The sequence below is a fragment of the Ascidiella aspersa genome, chromosome 8 (genome assembly GCF_963924565.1).
Source record: "Ascidiella aspersa chromosome 8, kaAscAspe10.2, whole genome shotgun sequence".
Classification (NCBI taxonomy): domain Eukaryota; kingdom Metazoa; phylum Chordata; class Ascidiacea; order Phlebobranchia; family Ascidiidae; genus Ascidiella; species Ascidiella aspersa.
The window spans coordinates 9,850,064-9,871,348 of record NC_139454.1 but is presented as its reverse complement, the minus strand read 5'-3'; the positions used below and the strand labels follow the sequence as shown (position 1 = coordinate 9,871,348).

The window sequence follows — 21,285 nt, the reverse complement described above, 5'->3', positions numbered from 1 at the left end:
ACATTTGATGCCGCTTGCCGCAAAGATAAACGGACCAGCGCTCCGAAACAACACTAAGGCCTCTCGTAAACAAGTTTCAACCCGGGGCCGCCCACATCCAGCCATAATTGCAGTCTCCATATTAGCCCGTGGCGCAAATGCGTGGTATCGGTCCCTTGAGGGTGGCTGCAGCCTCGGTATGCCATTCCCTCCTATCTGCAGGTTGCCTCAAACTGGCGCCTGGTCTCGGTTTGGCAGCTGTACGCCTTATTTGGGCGCATAGTTGAGCAAGCTGCATCGCCTTTAACCCTTTCCAGTCCTCCGCGGCATCATGGTGGCAATGCGCTTATAAGGTAGAAGCTTATAAGTGTGAGACTTGTCAATATGGTTAACCATCGTCTTCGACCTTCGCCATGACCTCGTTTTCTTTACTCGGAACCTTTTAGGCGTTGGCGCTGTTTAGATGCTGTTAAACCGTGCAAAAAACAATGAGCAACAAGCCAACAAATACAATTCAATTTAAGCAGTTTGCATGGTACATCTAAAATCAATATTTAACAATAGCGTTGGGAATGAGCTTTGTACACTTAAATTATAGGCTTTTTACGACCAACTGGTTGTTATCGACTTAAAACACAGCCTTTTTACCCGCATTTGATCAATACAATCTGGCGTGTTGCGGGGGAATTAAAAAAATATAGTTTAGACCTCAAAAAACACTTTGGCGATTTTAAAGCCGCTTAGGTGGATTTTTTGCAGAGCACGCAACACTGTAGTTGGTATAGGTATATAGAGTAACAAATTACGATACAGTAAGGGTCATCGGTTATGTGCACTTTGATGTTTTCTATCTCTCTTCACCACATTTTTGCAAATTACACATGTGATAACGAAACAAATGGTTGTGACCTTTTTATCCTTGAGATTCTTCTACTTGTATTTCTGTCAAATGCAAATTTTGGCACGTAATTCGCTCATGACATAAATAACATGTCCTGACATAGAATATGGCCCAGTTACAAGCACTGTGCGACGATCATTAAAACATTTGACACGCTCAACTAATTATTGCCGCATTGCATTGACGACTGCCAAGGCGAAATTTTTCCGGGAACTTTTTTTGCATTTTGCCGCTTTTCAAAAAAATAGCGTGTCTATTTTCGGAGTAAGTGTACACTTGTGGCACGACAGCATCTCGGTGTGCGACTAATACTCGGCATTTTGCAAAAATTTGCACGAAGGAATGGCAATTATACACCATGAAAACGAAATTCCTCGCGTAAATTAAACCTTTCACTTTTCTCCCTTGCTGAATTAAGCAGGATAGTGTTGACAATGTCTGACTGGCAGAAGTAACCAGATCGCGGTTGAGAAAATAACCTTTTTGCAAAAACGAAAACAAATTTCTTCGGCCAAAGGTCGATTGTCAACCTTTCTCTAGTATTGCAACTTTACTGTTTTAGGCACACTGTGAACGGATCTGTAGTGGTGCTTGATAATGAATGTTAAATCTGATTGACTAAAGGCGTTTCATTAACTGAATATGATACAAGTACGTATCGATACGTCTTTATCAAGATGATATGAATTTACTCGACCTTTTTGACTTTAACATTCATTGTTTGTTTTTGGATGCAAAGGTATTTTGTCATACATTTAAAAATGCGTTTATGTATCACATACCATGCCCCTTTAAACTATAAAAATGTAGAAAAATACACATAATGCATACCGTACAAACGGTTCGATCTGATTTAAAATGCGAATTTTTTGTTGGGTGTTTTTGTTGCATCGTGCGGTGCCGAACGTCTTTCAGTTTGTTTTTAACTATTTTTTCCACTTCTGGACCCTTACATGCATTCCGCTGACATTGCGACCAGGGACAGATGGCTTTAAATAAAGTACCTAGCGGTGTTTCGCTGCTTCCTGGGAACTGGGATCTAAAACAACAAAACGTTCATCTATCTCAGTGGTCTCCAACCTGTGGGTCGCGACCCCAAATGGGGTCTCCTAAATTTTTACTGGGGTCGCCATAACTCACCATGTTTCTACTGTTTTGGTACGATTTTTGTATTTTCTTTGCAATGACGTCACACAATAAACGTGAATGAGTGGATAGCAAAGATAAGGTTTTGTTTCTTCTATACCGAACATAGATGTTTTCAGCTTGAGGACCTGCTACTGTAGGTTACAAAGATTCAGCAAATAATTATTTACTTTTTGATTTCGATGCAATTAAACCCCGACTGTTCAATTTTGTGAGTAAACTACGGTACTTGTTTCCGTTTTAAGCACATGGTTGTGTTTAACGAAATTCAGCGCAATGTGCATATTAAAAACGAAACATCGTATATCGCATAGAAGTAAAGCATGACGGTTATCTCATGCAAAGTGAAGTCGCGTTTTCAAAAACTGGTGGATTGATACCATGCAAGTGCAACCATCGCACTGAATGTAATTTAGTGTTAAACTTAATTGAAATTTTTGGGTTCGTTCGTGTGCCTAATTTAAATTCATAATTTACTTCCTAAAATAAATCATTTTGGTGCACGTATGTAGCAACGGTTTCCAAAATGGGGTCGCAATGTAAATTCTGATTTTATTTGATTTAAATTGGGGTCGCCTATAAAAAGGTTGAAGACCACTGTTTCTATCTAATGCAGAAAGCCAAAAAAGTCGAGTAGACCGACATCATGTTTATTAAGACGTTTCGATACGAGCTTGTATCATCTTCAGTATCGTCCTTTTTGGCTGTGCAATTCATTATTAACCTATTACATATCCGTGCTTAGTTTACCTATTGCCAAAAAAATTGAAAAAATATAATAAATCCCGAGTTGGCTCGACAAAGTTTGACGTGCAACCGTCTGCATTACCAGGTTTATTTACGACGCTGTAACTTGAGGCCACAGTCATTTTCTCCCACTTATAAATACGCTTCGAATTTCGTCGCCGTTTCCCACTGTCCGGAATTGTATCGGTGTGGTGTCGGGTTTTTCCCGCTCGCAATCCTGCGGTTACCTGGGGTGTCACGTGATATGAGGGAGAAGCGAAAATTATGCAAAAATCAAAGAAGACGATGTGCTGCTCATTTTTCGCTTAATATTATGGCTGTTTTTTCACCCCCTACAAAAGCATCAGTTTACTTTACCCCATATATTTGTAAATTATTTTATCATATAATAACATTGTGTATATTTTGTGATCCAGCCCTCCTGACCAAATACCACCCCACTTATTTCTGGTAATATTTCACCCATTTGACTTCAGAAAAAAGTTTTAGCGAAACCTGTCGGTATAGGCAAAGGATTTTCGCCCAAGCACTGAAAGGCTTTGAATGCAAGCTTGTGCTATAATAACACACATCTTTGGAAATATTTTATTCAAATGGCCAACGCCTTGTTTTTAAATTCTTTTGGAAATTATTCAAGTTGGGTTTACCACGATTCTCCCTACTGTGTCCCAAATGTAGTCAGATATGTAAAACTGACTAGATCCGACCAAAACAGTTAAATATAACTTTGCGTTTAAATCGAAGTCTTTATTAGTTCTGAGCTTTGTGGTTTTGTTGTATTGGTAAACGAATTGAAGTGGGTTAGCTCACCAGAGTTTATAAACTTTTGTTTATCTATCATTAGAATGACGTTTTGCCGTAGCGATTTTTTGCAGTTGTACAATTGGCCCCAGTTTTATGTAGTGTAGTTTGAAATGTACCGCATACCTATTGACACATCTTTGTCATTTGGCGTTTTGCTTCGAATGGATTCGTACCACCCAAGTAGTTCCGATCAATTTAACTCAATATAGGATTTGGAATTTTCCTGATCTCGGTTTAGAACGAAAAGTGACTCACTTTGTTAGAAATGACGTGCTTTCGAAAAATGTGCGGTTACTGGATTTTTCATGATGATTCAGGCTAAATAGCTTTGATTTGAAAGTATAAACAGTAACTGACGAATGAAGGAAGGTATTGGCCGAGTGTATGATAATCCATTCAAGAAACGTACCTCACCTATAATAAACATAAACTAACAGGGAAAATTTACATTAGCGCCTAAATATATAAACTTATGCCGGAGATTGCGTTCAGCTTTTCCTTACTCCAATTCCATCGGAATTTAAACAATCAAGAACTTATATGTGTATACATGATTAAATGTTCAAATATTCTCACCGTCACAACAATTTATAAAAAAGGGAAACTGTCCTTTGCTTGTGTTCTCCTGATTTAGGAATTTTACATTAAAATCTATCGGAAACCCGCAAGAAGTCATGTATGCTAAAACAATGGTGTGATTGGTTTGTCAAACAAAAAAAAAATAAATAGATATTATTTTGGACTTGAAAACACCGAAGTATGTCTCCCCATGCCAGCTTTGCCCCCAGTTGTAATAGCCACTGTTATTAATTGGTACTGTCCTACAACTTTCCAACAGCATAGACACATCCTATTCCCTAAAGAGCCAAATGACCCCAGTTTGAACTTATCTGAACATGTAACCGTCTGGTTTTACGAGAGGTTTTAAAGCGCAGCGCTATACGACTTAACCAGAACAAACCGCCGTTCTTTCCCAGGAAAGTTTTTGTTTTTTTGCTGAATTTAAGCGGAAATACCCTTTCTGTGTTTTTTTTTCTAAACCTGTTGGCGCGTTACAACAAAACTGTGCCGCCTAAGCCGTTTCGAATTAAAAATGCGCCGTTTTTATTTCTCAGAACGCTAACGGATGCTGCTGAAACGATTTGGTGAACGATTTGTGGTGTTCAATACTTTTTAGATTGCCTTTGTTTTAACATATTGAACATATCGGTTTTAGCATAATGTTTTTTAACATATTGGTTTACTGGGTTAGTTAATTTTCACCAATTTTAATGCTTTTATGTATGTATAGAAAGCTGGTATAAAATGAAAATGCATTTGGGTTTATAATGTTTAATCACATGCCAAATCGCTCAACATTTTGCACACGTCGCAAATTTCATAGTGTTAAAAAATTTGGTTTTCACAACAGTAGAACGCATCAAATCAAGTCCCTTTAATTTATCTTTCAAATCTTTGACGATTGCACTATTGTTTACAAATGCATCATGGCCATAAGTATCGCTTCAGACTTAGTTGGTTTAGTAGGACACATTTGTTGTCCTATAAATAACAAACATGTAGTACATTCCTTTTTTTATGATATCGACAACAAAAGTGTACAGTTTCCTCCAGTTTTTAATCATCTGTGTTTTTCACGGCAAGGCTCCCATTTACTTTTTGGCATAGCTCATAAAACGAATTATGACAGTCACGCGACAAAACGTTTGTGCTCATGTTTTTGGAGGAATAACTTATAATGAAATTGCATTGTCATCTAGAGTTTTTTGAATATTATAGGTTCGCGCGGACCAGACTACATAAAATTGTCGTTATAAAATAATTTAACGCAATAAAACCAGTAGATTTTAGAAGCAGGCTGTTTTCGGTTAATTGAATGTGAAACTGAAATGCAGTGTAATACATTCAAGGCAAAGACGCCAAAGCATTTTTTATATTAAACGTTTTTCTATTGAAAAAATATTTCTGATTTTAAGTTATGCACCAATATTTTTATTAGTGCTTAGTAAAGCTAGTCTACGTACCCCCAAGTAGTCTACTGATTGCAGTTTAAGAACCCCTTAATCTAAATTAACCACCGATGAGCATTGTAAGGTACAAACGTCTTTCAAAAAGTCGTAAAACTAAAAATCGCCCGAATGCTTTTTGCAACTTGCATTTATAAGAATACCACGGCTCTTAAAAAGACAAAAAAGACATTCCTAAAGTAATGTGTCGAATTGTCGAACAACTATTGGGTGACCCGTTTGTTGATCAACATAGGCTTTTTTATTATAAAACAATCGGAAATTTTCGTTTTAAATCGCCGTGTCTCTGTAATTTCGCGGTTGCTCAAGTATCTGTAACGAACCATTATCGGCTAAGTATGCGTTGTTTAGTTTAGAATTATATCAAAATGAAATTGGCTGTTGGTCGTTTTTATCGCCAAATGCTGATCAAATTTTAAATAACTGTGAAAGTCGACAAAATAAAATACGCAAACATGGTGCAAAGTCATTGACAATATTTTTTTAATATTATTATTTCTTAGTCAATGCCATTTACGTATTGTCATGTAACATGAACTGTAGACATATACTTCGTTTAACAAAATCACGTCCTGCTTTTAACGAGTTTGCATTAGTAGTGGCCTGAAATTAATTATTACACCATTTCTGTGATTCGCTCAATTTACGTAATATACCGGGTGCCTTTGCAAAGGTCATTCGTCTAATCAGCAACGTAGCATATAACCGCTGCCTGGTGCATCCTATTCGTACATACAGCTTCATGTTAGGGTATTAACAGCCCCCTAATTAAGCAACCAAACCGTGGAGTCTGTATGAGTTTTGTGATCTAGCCCTGTTAAAGTAGTACTGACCAACGATTTTGACACACTTATAATAACATACACTTATCGCAATTAACCCTACTTTACCCTTTCAGGTCCCCGGCAATGGCGGGAGGTCTGTTTGCAATCGAGCGCGAATATTTCTTCGAGATCGGAATGTACGACCCGGGCCTGGAGATTTGGGGCGGCGAAAATTTCGAGCTCTCTTTCAAGGTGAGAGTTCGGTTTTAAACACAAAATGATTTTCACCTGCTAAATCAATCTCGTTTTGTGGCCTTGGTCGGTATAAGGTGGAATTTGTCTGGTTAAGCAATTGCTGTAAAGCAAATTACTGTAAAAGAAGTGGTTTGAGACAGTAAAGTCGCAGTGAATTAATTTAGGTTTATTTTCAAAATGGAATTTTAGTTTTCCGGAAAACTACAAAATTAAATTATTGCGCCGTAAGAGTTGCCTTTTGTAGCCATGCCTCTTACTAATTTTTCTTCTAAAGGCTTTGAGTTGATTTTTTGTGCTTAACTTACGTGTTGGAAACTGCCAGAGTAAAAAAAATTTGATAAAACAAATTGTTGTTATATAAACTGTTGCTATCAGGCATAATATTCATAAAGAAGTTAAAAAAAATATAATTACCAGAGGAGCTATTTTGATTAATTTAGTATTATGGCTTTTACACTGTTTTGTTTTCTAATTATATTCTAAACATTTAAAGCGATTTAAGCTTTTTAAAAAAGCATCATACTTACTAGCAAAACTCTTTAAAAACACTTTTGTTGTCGTATAATTTGTTTAATTTATGTCGTATAATGTGTATACCAACCCTATGGATCTTTTCTCCAAGTTTGACTGTTATGTCACGAAATTCACGCAACATACGTTAATTTGGCGCAATGTGGGTAATTATTTCATAATTTACTTTACTCTAATGGTATGTTAACAATTGTATTGGGCTTATAAAGAAAAATTAGGTTCAAGAACCTAAAAGTGTTACTCGCCAGTCGCCACACTTGAAATATTCGGTTTGGAACCGTTGAAAAAAGTAAATTTCACCTTTCATTAATTATAATTTAATTAACTGGCTCCGACGAAAGCCGTTTACTTGTATACACCTTCTTTACTGACAACGACTTTGCTCGAAAAACTTCTTTTCCTCTCTTATTCACTTAACCTTCGGCGAAGTCTTTTATTTTCGTTTTTTCAAACAAAACACGATCTACCAGAGCTATCTTCCACATGTTTTTACAGTTTTTTTACTCGCTAAGCTATGGATCTAATGAAATAGTCGAATAATGTGTTAAAGGTTACCCAATTTCTTACTGTGCTCAAACCAATCTACACACTACTGTATAGACTTCACAACACCACGGAGAATGTCAGTATAAGCCGGAACGAGCTAGTGTCAACTCAACCATAGATTGCTTTCGCATATATCACATCGCACGCAAAAAATAACCTGAATTCCGGGAAGGGATGGGCGAAAATAATTCTGCCAAACCTGACACAGACAGCGAAAAAGCCATTTTAATATCCCGGCGTATGCGAGCCTGCCCAGAAATCTAATTGCGTACGCGACACTGTCCTTTTACTATGTGAGTCACACATTGACGCTTCGAACTTATTAGGACATTCAAAATACTTTTCCGCGGTTTGGTGTTGACTCAAAAACAGTTGTTAATCCGCTTCGTTTCGTCAGGATATTTTCGGCTGGTTTAATGAGCGTCGAAAACCAATGTGCTTTCTATTTTCGTCGTTGGCCTGCATAGTCGCACTTTTTTGACTCTAAAAACTCTACAGAACCTCTGGCTCGTGTAGTGATGTCCTGTCATTATATTTTTATTTAACTTTTACCGCCCATAAATTATTTATTTTTTGTTGATGGCCCTGTGTTCGTTTGTTGGCAAATTTTTCTTTCATTTTAGAGTTTAAACGTTGTTCTTTTCGTTTAATGACACATTTTGCCAAGTCATAGTTTAGGTCGTTTAAATGTTTGCCTAATTTTGTCTAATTAACGTCAAATGTTCGTCAACTATTATTTAGTTGCTTACATGTAAAACTATTATATTATGAAACTACATTGTTAGGAAAGTACAATTAATAGAGCAACTTGGGAAATTAAAATTGGCAAAAATGCAAGGTTAGGTAATTTATGTCTGTCACATCAAGTTAGTTGAAACGAGTAAAATTTTAGGTCACGTTCGCCCGAGATACAATGGTGTTATGGGCTAAACATACTAAAAAAATTATGGGCTTAACATACTAAATTGGACAATAAACAAATTATAAATTGATAAAACGAAGTCCGAATTCGGCCCTTACATATTCATCTGGTTAATATTTCTGGTTACTGAATGTTTTACCCAACCTATATATTTATTTAAATATGTCCCTTGTTCTAGTAAGTAAATAGATGCATTTAGGTTTTCGCTTTAATCGTTTTTAATAACTGACTCTTCGGACAATTTATAGACACAGAATAAAAACAGAAATCATTGATCAACTAAGAAAAAACTTATTTGACCGTTAACAGGTGTTTAGTTTCTGCAATTAATTCAGGGTTTATGAAAAAAATCTGGTTTGCGTCTGTCTACTAGGGTCAGTATAACATTTTTGGTGCTGCGACATAAAACAAATGGAACAAAGAAACTTTAGGTCCAACAAAATGATATTGAAATAAAGTCTAAATAAATTCAAGGAGAAGAATTACCAAAGTATTTTTTTTATTTTGTTAATTTTTTTCAAATCCCCTTTAATAAATTACTAACTAAATTTCAATGAGGCTTTGTGTCTCCTTAAAACTAATCAACATACCCCAAAGGGGCCCAAGGACCCCAGTTGAAAATCTAGAAATTAAACAAACAACAATTTGTGCAGCGCAAATCAGATTAGAAGCCAAAACTCCATTTTACATCCAATTGCTGGCGGAAAACCACTTAACATTTCACATACCAAACGTATTTAAATAAGTGAACCAAAGTTCACGTCGAACTTTCATCCCACAAAAAACCGCAAATGCACCCCGTCCCCATTTCACCGCGCTACCGTTTCCTCCTCATCACTATTTTCTTCTTCCTCCTCCAGATCTGGATGTGCGGAGGAGAGGTCCTCTTCGTTCCCTGCTCCAGAATTGGTCACGTATACCGACTGCCTGGCTGGAGCGGAAATCCCCCTCCGGATTACGTTCCATCCAATCCGAGTTTGCGAGTAAGTCGAGTTACCCTTGAAAGTCCGAGTTACCCTAATAAGGCGAGTTTGCTTGTAAATTGAATTACCCTTAATAAATCTACAATAAGGTGTATCTTTATAGAATCCAAAACCATCGGCGGCAGGTTTTAGCCAGTCGATCACTGCTCCGCTGACGCGTATATTAACAAGTAAAACTCATAGTTAAAAACATGAGTGAAAACCAGGATCAGACGTTATATTTAAAAGGAAAATATATTTTGCCAACTGGCATCACCAGTTCCTGTAAGAGTACAAATAAATAAATAAAATCAGAGCGCAGCCATCAACAAACCAATAAAAGTAAACAATAAAATATTAAAACATGATAATAGACTAAAAACGCAATGAAAAGCACTACAGCCTCGCAGGCAACACGACCGGGTCAAATGAGTAGGCGACGCAAATAAGTGAAGGAAGGGGGGAAAATACATATGCGCAGTGCGTTGCGTTTTTAGTCTATTATCATGTTTTAATATTTTATTGTTTACTTTTATTGGTTTGATGATGGCTGCGCTCTGATTTTATTTATTTATTTGTACTCTTACAGGAACTGATTCTTCCACTTGGCGAAATATATTTTCCTTTTAAACAAAACGTCTAATACTGTTTTTACTCATGTTTTTACCTATGAATTTTACTTCTTAATAAATCTAGTTACCCTTAATAATTCGAGTTTGTCAGTGAATCGAGTTATCTTTACTAATCCGAGTTTGTTGGTAAGTCGAGTTACCCTTAATAATCCGAGTTTGCGGGTAATTCGAGTTATCCATAATAATCCGAGTTTGCGGGTAAGTCAAGTTACCCTTAATAATTCGAGTTTGCGGGTAAGTCGAGTTATCCATAATAATCCGAGTTTGCGGGTAAGTCAAGTTACCCTTATTAATTCGAGTTTGCGGGTAATTCGAGTTATCCGTAATAATCCGAGTTTGCGGGTAAGTCGAGTTACCCTTAATAATCCGAGTTTGCGGGTAATTCGAGTTATCCATAATAATCCGAGTTTGCGGGTAAGTCAAGTTACCCTTAATAATTCGAGTTTGCGGGTAATTCGAGTTATCCATAATAATCCGAGTTTGCGGGTAAGTCAAGTTACCCTTAATAATTCGAGTTTGCGGGTAAGTCGAGTTATCCATAATAATCCGAGTTTACGGGTAAGTCTCCAAAAGTGTTTCCAAAGTTAGGATTGCTGTCATTATATCAAAGAATTACTCTAACTATATGCTATTAAACGATTTTGTCTAGTTGTACCTCCAATGATAGACAGAAATCGAAGTATTGATTTTAACTTTCCAAAGTTAGGATTGCTGCCATTATATCAAAGAATTACTCTAACATGCTATTAAACGATTTTGTCTAGTTGTACCTCCAATGATAGACAGAAATCGAAGTATTGATTTTAACTTTCCAAAGTTAGGATTGCTGCCATTATATCAAAGAATTACTCTAACTATATGCTATTAAACGATTTTGTCTAGTTGTACCTCAAATGATAGACAGAAATCGAAGTATTGATTTTAACTTTCCAAAGTTAGGATTGCTGCCATTATATCAAAGAATTACTCTAACATGCTATTAAACGATTTTGTCTAGTTGTACCTCCAATGATAGACAGAAATCGAAGTATTGATTTTAACTTTCCAAAGTTAGGATTGCTGCCATTATATCAAAGAATTACTCTAACTATATGCTATTAAACGATTTTGTCTAGTTGTACCTCAAATGATAGACAGAAATCGAAGTATTAATTTTAACTTTCCAAAGTTAGGATTGCTGCCATTATATCAAAGAATTACTCCAACTTTATGGTATCAAACGATTACGGTTGAAACCATGTTATTGGACGATTAATTACCACTATAGTATTGCTATGACAGAAGGTAATCCATCCAGATTCAATATCATTGGACAAACACATTAAAACAGCCGACGAACTTTTTCCCAAACCAATTAACTTTGTTTCAGAACTACATCCGCGTGGTTGAAGTATGGTGGGATGAATACAAGGAGTACTTCTACGCAAGTCGGCCAGAAACCATCAACATGCCGTTCGGCGACATCTCTGCACAGGTGCGTTTCTGTTCATCTATTGCAGGGGTTCTTAAACTTTTTTTACCGCGGCCCCTATTTTTTTTTGCTTCGCGTAGACAACGGTAGACAGAAATTTTCTAAAATGACGTATTAAATTCACATCACAATACAAAAGTCTTTCAGAAATATGCCGATGATTTAAGTAAAATGGAGTCTAAATGCATTCAGTGCTAAAACTTAAAACGTTTTTTTATTGAAACTCTTTTGTTTGAATAATTGATTACTTCCGCAATATACACTAATATTTCACTTTGGCTTTCATTAACCTCCTAAAAATAGTTCAAGGGATCTGTGGACCCCAGTTTAAGAACCCTTGCTCTATTAGTAAATCCTGCTAAGCCGTCTTGCGCAAGGTTTAGTATATTCGAAAAGCGAAAAATTTCGTTAAAATAAAAAACTAATCCGATTTGGGTCTAAACATAATTGTTCCCCAAAATTTTACTTTTTCTATTCGAATTTAAAATTCTTCTTTTCAATTATACAAGTTTGGAGTAAAAAAATATATGTGAACTTCTAGAGTTATATATTTTTGAAAAGCACCTATGAGTCGAAATGCGGCGTCTGCTTTGTGGCTCTGGCCTCACTACGAAATGACAAATTTGAATGGATCATACCAAAATATTTTCTCAGTAACTTTAATCTAGTTGGTATGTATAATTGACCAGACACACTTGTTTCGCCCAAATCAATATGCCTATTTTTTGACTTCTTGAAGACGATAAACTTGTTTTCGAAACCTGTATACCGGGTTATCTAAATACAGAGGTGAACAAATTACAGCGCATTGTACGTCTAATAATGAATGAAAAATGTCGTATTAAAGAAACCTGATACTTTCCAAACTACCACGTATTTTGATATCAAATGGTTATACAACGTATTTACAACTGCCAAATAACTCTAAATTACTAAAGAAGTGTGAAACAATGTGAAGTGAAAAACAAAAGTCTTCCACCGCTGCAATTTCTTTTTGAAGCAAAGACACCCAAGCATTCCTTTTATTTTGTCAAACGACTCTCGATGACCTCTTTTCAAGTTTGTTACGTCACTTCACAATCACAATGACGTCAAATGCCTGGCTCTGGCCGAGGCAGATACGGTCGGTTATTTTTAGCGCCGTATCACTAACATGACTCGACTGAGCGCGTCGCCTCTTTACCATCAATTTAAGGGTGTTGTACATGATTACGGGTTGGGTTGATTGTTTGATATGGTTGTATAAAAACCTTGCAGATTGATGATCTTATCATTTTAGATGCTCGCTTTTCCATTGTTGTGTGTATACGTGATCCAATACTCCGTGTATTCGTTCTCTTAATTGTGATTGTAAAAAAAAGATTCTTGAATATACGCGACGCGCCCATGGGCCCATTGTAGTCGTGATCAAGTGTCGGCAGGGAATAATGTGCAATTTTGGAATACGAGTTATCTTCGTTTCGTAGTAGTTAAAGCACCCACTTAATTGAAACGGAAATTGATTTGGAAACAGCTAAATTTGTGTTAATTTTCTAAGTTTCTGCACAATGAGGAATTTAAAAAATGTTTTTTTTTTATTGTAAAAAAGGACACATAGAGTTTCTTCATTAAAATGCCCTGCGTGAAAATAAACTTATTTTATAAACATTACATTCACTTCATAATATTGACTTCATAGTTTGCCTTGTAAAGCAAAGGCCAACGATAGAAATTATATAAAAATATAAACAGATATAATAAAAAGCGTAGAAAATAATCTTTAACTTATACATACTGCACAACAGGTGAAGTACAGGCAGGACCACAATTGCAAGAGCTTCAAGTGGTTCATGGAGAACATCGCCTACGACGTTGTCGAGAGATTTCCGCTTCCTCCAAAGAACAAAGAATGGGGAGAGGTGAAGAATTTTTACCACTTTCTTGTTTTATAATATGCAAGTGAAGGCCCTACCAAGTAGACACAATAATAGGTAGACGTGGTAGACGTAAAACAGTGGGCTGTCTGCGACACAAAGGGGGCTTGAAAGTTTAGAGGCAATTTTGAATGCCTTCCCAAACCTGACTGTCTTCTCATCTACCAAGATTTACTACAAATCTAAGTGATGTGAAAAATGTATGAGTCTGGAAGGAAACTAATTATAAAATGTGTCAATATAAAACGTGAAAAGATAAGGAATTAGAACTACTTGAGACTCACATATGTTATGAATGGTTTATTTACCTAAAAAAGAAATGTATATACCTTCAATTGTTCGCAATCGCCACAAATATTCAGCTAATTTCCGTGCATTCCAAGTGAAAAACAGAAATAGCAGTTGAAAAGTAAACATTGTTAGATTTGCTTCGTGATTACGGTGTCAAGTTTGTAATAAGAAAATTTTAAATAATTTGAAGAACTTCCTGAAAAATTGCCACGTTTAGTTGCAATTCTTTATTTTTAAGCCATATGCAAAACCAAAATACCACGTGTCGCTTGCGGCAAGAGTTTTTTTGCAATTTTTTATTTCAGAAACATATTTTTCGAATATAAATTGTGGGCTGGTGACGTAACTTTGAATAGATGACATCAAAGCCAAATAAAAGCATACAACTGCGCGTTTTTTGTATACCTCAACTATGGAGCCAAACTTGCCCTGCGAAACTAAAAAGTTAAAAGCTACCGTTTTCGGCAATGTTCACTGAAGATGTAAAAAATCCAGAAGCTTTTAAAAGAGGCCTTCAAAAAATTCATACAATGTGGAAAAATCACACAGAAAAGCGAGTTTGATATTTTCCGGAATGACCGTTTGAACTGGTCAGTGACTTGTGAAACGGAAACACTCCCATAACTAAGCAGCTCCCAACCCGTGTCCGAAACGTGCGCGTACTGGCCGGAAAAGTTGGTCACGTGACCGTTTCCGGTGACGTCAAGCAACGTCAGGTCACGTCACGTCACGTGGTACTCCGCACGTTCGCGACTCTATTGCATGTTTCCGAGTCAACGTCGATATAGTATCTTGAAAAGCAAAATAACCACCTTAATATCACCACCTATATTTAACACCCATGTAAGGTGAACCTGACAGTGTTTTATAAGGTTGCCACAATATCTTTAAATCTTTAAACACCCTTGATTGTATTTTTAATTAATTTGCACAAAATCCTTTTGGTTTTTCCAAAGTCCTTGGGTTTATTTTATGTTCGGCTTAAGTTATGTGTTTCGAAAGTGCCTTTGTAAAACTTTTATTTTACGATTGATACTGTGTTCACCATAACATTTATACTATTTTGTTTTGTTTGGATATTTCTCAAAAACGTCGAATGAGAAATTAAGGACTCTATGGCACTACTTAAGGCTTAAGTTTGATCGCAATCGAGGCTGAAAATAAATAGATTAATTTACTATCGGACAAGTAGCGGTACCAGTGTTGTAATGACTTAGACTTGACCTTAAGTCTTTTAAACAAATGACTTGATTTAACTTGAGTATTTTGCACAAATGACTTAGGTTGAAATGTAGTGTTCGTTAGGCTTGTTTTAATAAAATGTCTTGACTTGGACTTACAAATGACTCGACTGGGTGTAAACAAGTCATTTCAAAATGACTTGTTTACCACACTGACAAGTATACACTTGGCGTGTAGTATAGGCTTCGAACCGTTATAACCGGCACCCTTAAATTTTACACAAATCCTTTATCTACAGGTCCGTACGGTCGATTCGAAGCAGCCACAGTGCCTGGACAGTATGGGACACAAGAACGGCGACGGGGCGCTAGAAATCGGCTACTGTCACCGAATGGGCGGCAACCAGCTCTTCCGACTGAGTGAAGCCAACCAGCTGGCGCAGTACGACCAGTGTGTGACGACCCAGCGTGGCGCTATTACCTTGGTGCACTGCGACACCCAGTCGAACCGGGAATGGGATCACAGGCTGGTAAGTCGTCGTTGTTTAAGTTGTTTTAACTTGATAGTCTTTTTTCCGAGTCTGGTACGTGATGTTTTGTGCGAAAAGTATCGCAATCCGAGTTGACACTAAATGACGTCATAACTATAGGCCAGTGTTTCTCAACCTTTTATGGCTGGCGGCACCCCTCAGAAATAACAAATAGATTTCAGCACCCCTGCTCTACAAGATTTTTTCGTAGGTAATTCTCTTAATGTAACAATAACCGGAACTTGCGCAGAACACATTAGCTCTACACAACGCAGGAAGTTATAATTGGATTTTTTCTACCCTAATCTTTACAAAAAAGTTAGCAACAATTAGATTCTAAAAGGTCTCAGATATCTTTTGGACCCTTAAGCATTAAAAATGGCACCCAAGCATGCCGCGGCACCCCAGTTGAGAACCACTGCTGTAGGCAAACAAAATTGATCAAATGTACAAAGTGCAATTGTAATGGTTTTCAGTATCTTGCGCCAAAATTTGACTTTATTGTACAATTTTCTCAGAAACCTACGTTTTTACATACAGAACTATACGTTGGATCCCAAAACATGACTCTAATGGACCAATTTGTTTGCAATCTGTGCCGATACCACCCGACTATCGAACGATTAGCAATAAAATAACACTTGGTATCGCGTATGTTATTATCGGACATTCCTAGTTTTTCGAGTTACTGAACTTGGTTGATGTATCATCAAATATAGTTGCGTATGCCGACCAAAAACAGGTATAAAGCACTACATTGCACTAATGACGGTAAGAAATCTTGCAACGAATCCGCAAAGTGTTGTTAAACCCGACACCTACACTCCGACGTCAACTGGCGGTAAGGTACTTTGTCCAAAAGAATAGCCTGGTGAGATTGGAACTCGCAACTTTACCTATAGAGATGTCTGATACTTTACATTTTACTCCGATACCCGATATTGTGGACAAAAATTATCGCGATCCGATTCAATATCAAATGACGTCATTATTAATTATGTTCAAACAAACAAAATATATAAAATTTAACTCTTTGGTTATTTTTTCCAGTTTTTAGGCCAAACTTTGCTTTAGATCTAAGAAGTTAAGTTACCCAGACTTTTTGCCGACTATTTATTGATAAATTTACGTTTTACTGTGTTAAACCCCACAATCATGACCCATAATTATATTTTAATTTGGTATCGGCCTTAATGCCAGCCTAGTATCGGGCGTGTTCCGATACTACCACACTTGGCATCGGGCTCCGATCCGATATTTTCGGCATCTCTACCCAGCAATATCATACCTGGGCGAACTTGGCGCGCGGAGATTTTTTTGGGGCAATATCTCCGAAAGTTGTGCCGCTAATAAGCTGACATTTTATACATTCCTTGTATTGGCATGAATATTAATATTTTTCGCTAAAAGCATGTTTGCTGGATTGCTAAAGCCTATTCAGGGACTTATTTAGCAGCACAACGGAGATATTGCCCTCAAAAAGTCTCGGTGCGCCAAGTTCGCCCATGTCAATGTCGCACCGTCTTAAGATTCACCTAACCGCTCTCGTGCGACGTCTAACGGCGCTTATTTTTTCATTTGTCGCCCGCTAGGACACCAAGACGCTCGTGCACACGCCGACCAACAAGTGCCTGGACCGCGGCGAGCTTACGCACAACGTTTTCCTGTCGGCTTGCGATCCGAGCAAGAGCACGCAGCGCTGGGAAATCAACAAGGTGCAGTCCACGTAGCGGAAAAAGGCCGAGTCCGCTTTGGCGCGGAAGCAACGCTCTCCGCAAAGTTGCAACGGTCCGCGACCCTTCGCCTAAAAAACGTGATTGTTTTTGTTTTAAGAATGAAATCGCCCGACACTGTAGCGCTGTGTTTTCTTGTGTGTGTAGCAGATACGTCTTTGTATTTTTTTAGCGATGATTTTTTAAAATGGCATCGAGATACGTCAAAAATTGAGTATTGGTCTATTTTGGGCGACGAAACTCCATGACACCGTGCCTAGACCAGACCTAGGCAAATTACTACCCGCGGATCGGTTCTGTTACGCTAAGCAATTAAATCCTTGTTTTCATTAAAAAAAGAAACTAAACCTGTAAGGCAATCATAATTTTCCCTAATCTTTCCAGCTTGTCAACATAGTGATATTTACTACTTTCAGTGAAATTGGAACCACTTCAATCGTATATGTATTTCAGATCCTTTTTTTGTCCCGTCTTTTTTCTCGGGGCAATTTTTTTCTCATGTCAAAAATGATTGCCTGGTCTGCACTTTAAAGACAAACATAAATCCATACCGCTTCTCTATCATTGTGGCAAGTATCTGTAAGTTTTACTAGTTGAGTAGAAGGCCCAAAAAATCAACTTATTAACTGCTTGTGGTTTTTAGGCTTATAGATTTTAAAACCGATGATATTCTGCTGCAGTTGCAGAAGTATATTGTGAGATGCTACATAGCAGGTTTAAGACACCTTTTCAAAAATCGCGCCAAACTTTAAAATAATTCGTTCGTTTACGCGCAGAGAGCCGAAAATTCTCTTCCTACTTTTATGAATGGAACGCTTTGCCAATCTTGCTACTGCGCCAGCTTTTTTTTCAGTTTTCCGCAGAGTGCGTTTTACTTTGAAACCGGTTTGGCATTTCGCCGCGCTAGCGTTGAAAACACGATTGGTGGTATTTAATCCTAAAAGCATCGCAACAGTTTTGGTGTGTTTCAGAAGAGGGTGTTTAATGGTAATTATTAATCGCAGTATTTGAAATACTAACGCCAACCTCTAATTTGTTATTTTTTGCAAACCTTTAAATGCCGACATTGTACTTTGGTCGCTTTAATAAGCTTTTAGGACTAAAAAGTTTATTTGACTATAATATTTGGGAAATTTTTTTATTATAATATGTAACAAAGTGGTCGCCCAACTAAAATTATCCATCATTTTACCTATATGATCGAAATTAACCACAATGGCCAAAAAGTGTTTTTATAAAACACGTAAAGATTAAAACTAAACTATTTGTCAGGTCCTTTTAATTTAATTGTTGTATTTTATTGAAAATCACTGTTGATTACAAACTGTATTCGATCAACCTGTTATTGTGTTCTTTAATTAACTACGTGAGTCACTTTGATTAAATCTATTAACGATATTGTTGTTCGTTTATATTCGGAAATCATCAACCCACGAATATATTGATTAACCCTCGGCCAAACACATTTCACTGGTGGTTATTTTAGCAACGCGGTAAAAACTTTATAGTACGAATCCGTATGTCATCCAAATATTGGCGCAAGTTTTTTGTTTTTTCGTACAACATGTTGTTAATTTCATATCCGTTTTCCATCAATTTAACTCTTGCATAATTAATTCGCCAAAGGCACTTTTATTATCCAAACTTGTGTTGAACCGCTTTTTTCCTTTGTTTTCGTTGTGGAAAACCAACGCGTACTATAATGTGGTGTTTCGTCATTCATTCTAATGTTGCTCTTAAGTTGCATCGTCATTAGGAACTCTATATAACGTTAGTTTGTTCTTCCATAGCGTGTATAATGTCCGATTATGATGCTTTAATAGTTTATTTCCATATCGATATGTGTTGTTTGCGACTAACAGTTTTTTATTTACTAATATTTTGTTATCGTGATCAAAAGATAAAAACTAAAAAAATACTTTTGAAAAGTTTTTTTGTCCTAGATTGACGACATATTTTTTGTTGTGTATTTTTGTTTTTCTAAGAAGGAAACGTTTTGATGAATCACTTAAATGTGGTTAAAACCTCTAAACAAATTTATTATCGAATAAGTATCCATAACTCTAAGTATTCAAGCATCAGACTGGCAACGATACAACAAAATTATCACACGATTATAGCTACGGCCTGGTATCGGTTGTTGACGCCGATACGATAATACCTGTTATTGCTTTTAACAGACAAACCTCTATTTATATTTTTGTAGATATGTATTTTATTATTGTGTTTGGTGATAGAGGGTAAAAAGTGTTTTGCGTGTCTTTGTCTCAACAAATCACATTCAATTTGAAGCACATAAAGACGAAATGTCAAACGAACCACTTTTGAGATTAATTGTCTATGGAAATGCAGTAAATTCAGCTATTCGGTTTCTATTTGTACATGTCGTGACCTAAAAACTAATTTATAAAAACGCAGAAATTGGTGCCATTATGGAAATTTATCGTGTTTCCAAATGCGAGGCAATTTTAAATAGAATTACTTTTATTTGCATAAATCGTTTTGCATCTAGTGTGTTTTACAATCCTGTTGTTGTTTGGTTTGTTCTTGTACGTAAAACCTATTCTAACTTTTACCATAGTTTTATGCATAGCGTCGTTTAGAAGAATATAACTTTATGCACAGTCGCCCATACTGTCACAACTTGCTGTTTTTTTGAACGAGGAATAAGCCAAGGGTTTTAAACTTTTAACCTCCAGAGGCGCTATAGAGTGGTTGGCGTATGTGTACAACGCTTACACCTCACATATATCACTATTTCGCGGCCAGATGGGCACTGTTTAGCAATTTGCGGACAGATTTTCCATTCTCTGTATAAATTCAAATCAGGATGGTGTGGTCCTATTTAGAAATAAAATTTTATCTATTACGTTGCAAGAATATTTTTTACTTCTACTTTGATGCATATAGTTTATATGCTGGGTCTTAAACTAGGGTCCACGTACTCACAAATGGTTACTGATTTTAGAGTGTCCATGAAAGAGCTCAATGTATATATTGGTGTTTAACTTGAAAAATTGAATAATTTTTTTTAAATAAAATAGTTAGTTAAAAAATGTTTTGGCGCCTTCTCCTTTACAGTGTTTAGACCGAATTCAAGTTTCACATTTGTTGGACTGAAAACAGCAGGTTTCCTAAATCTACTTCCTTTATGTCGTCATCTCTAAAAAACTGCCGTCCCTGGTCCACGGAAACCTAATAACATGAAAAAAAGAGTTTAGGCCCTTCGCATGTGAAAAATAACAACTAATGATAACCCTACGCATGTGAAAAATAACAACTAATGATCACAGTAATATCGTAAAATTAGGTAGCGTCTAATATTTTACACAAGTCTAGACACTACTCCGTATAGCTAAGTCAGCCCACACACAGTGTTAACCCAACGAATGTGTTGGTGCGAAATGCCAAAGGCGATAAAATTGGACTCGTCAGCAATCAACATGTGATTAGCGGGCGTTCGCGTGTTTTGAGCTGATGTGAGAAAACAACTTGCTTGGTCGTTTAGCCGTTTAATATATTTACGGAAAACGGCTTTTTTACATTTATTTATTATGGGTGAATCATAATTTTCACACTCAGGCTGGACTTACAAGAGTTACAGTAAACCACAAAAAGATTTAGAACGAAAACTATAATTAGTTTCTAAAAACCGGCGTCTCTATTTCAATGCAAGAAAAAAAATCGTTGTTTAAAGCGCTCGGCACCAAACTACGAGACACCAACACTAACATAGACCAACTGAATACCATTTAATAATTAATCTAAAGTATCAGTAACAGTATATAATGTGATAGAAGTCGATAGCTGGCAAATTTAATAGTTTTTTTTATCAATTAGGCCTACTTGGCTAACACCGCATATGATGTTACAAGAACTTACACGTCTGGAGACAGCCAACCAGGCCCAATTCCTCAAATCAAATTGATTAAATTAGTCATTATCTGTAA

General features: G+C 36.6%; 1 protein-coding gene across 1 annotated transcript in view; it reads left to right on the top strand.

The window, feature by feature from the left end:
• Positions 1 to 18,937, top strand: part of LOC146136010 (N-acetylgalactosaminyltransferase 7-like) — a 43,621-nt gene extending 24,684 nt beyond the window's left edge. The window contains exons 6-11 of the mRNA XM_083395590.1: positions 6,503 to 6,620; positions 9,483 to 9,605; positions 11,586 to 11,690; positions 13,472 to 13,585; positions 15,372 to 15,602; positions 17,195 to 18,937. Of these exons, the coding sequence (XP_083251716.1) occupies positions 6,503 to 6,620; positions 9,483 to 9,605; positions 11,586 to 11,690; positions 13,472 to 13,585; positions 15,372 to 15,602; positions 17,195 to 17,332 (829 nt within the window). The 3' untranslated portion in view covers positions 17,333 to 18,937. The remainder of the gene's footprint in view (positions 1 to 6,502; positions 6,621 to 9,482; positions 9,606 to 11,585; positions 11,691 to 13,471; positions 13,586 to 15,371; positions 15,603 to 17,194) is intronic.
• Positions 18,938 to 21,285: the final 2,348 nt, after the last annotated feature.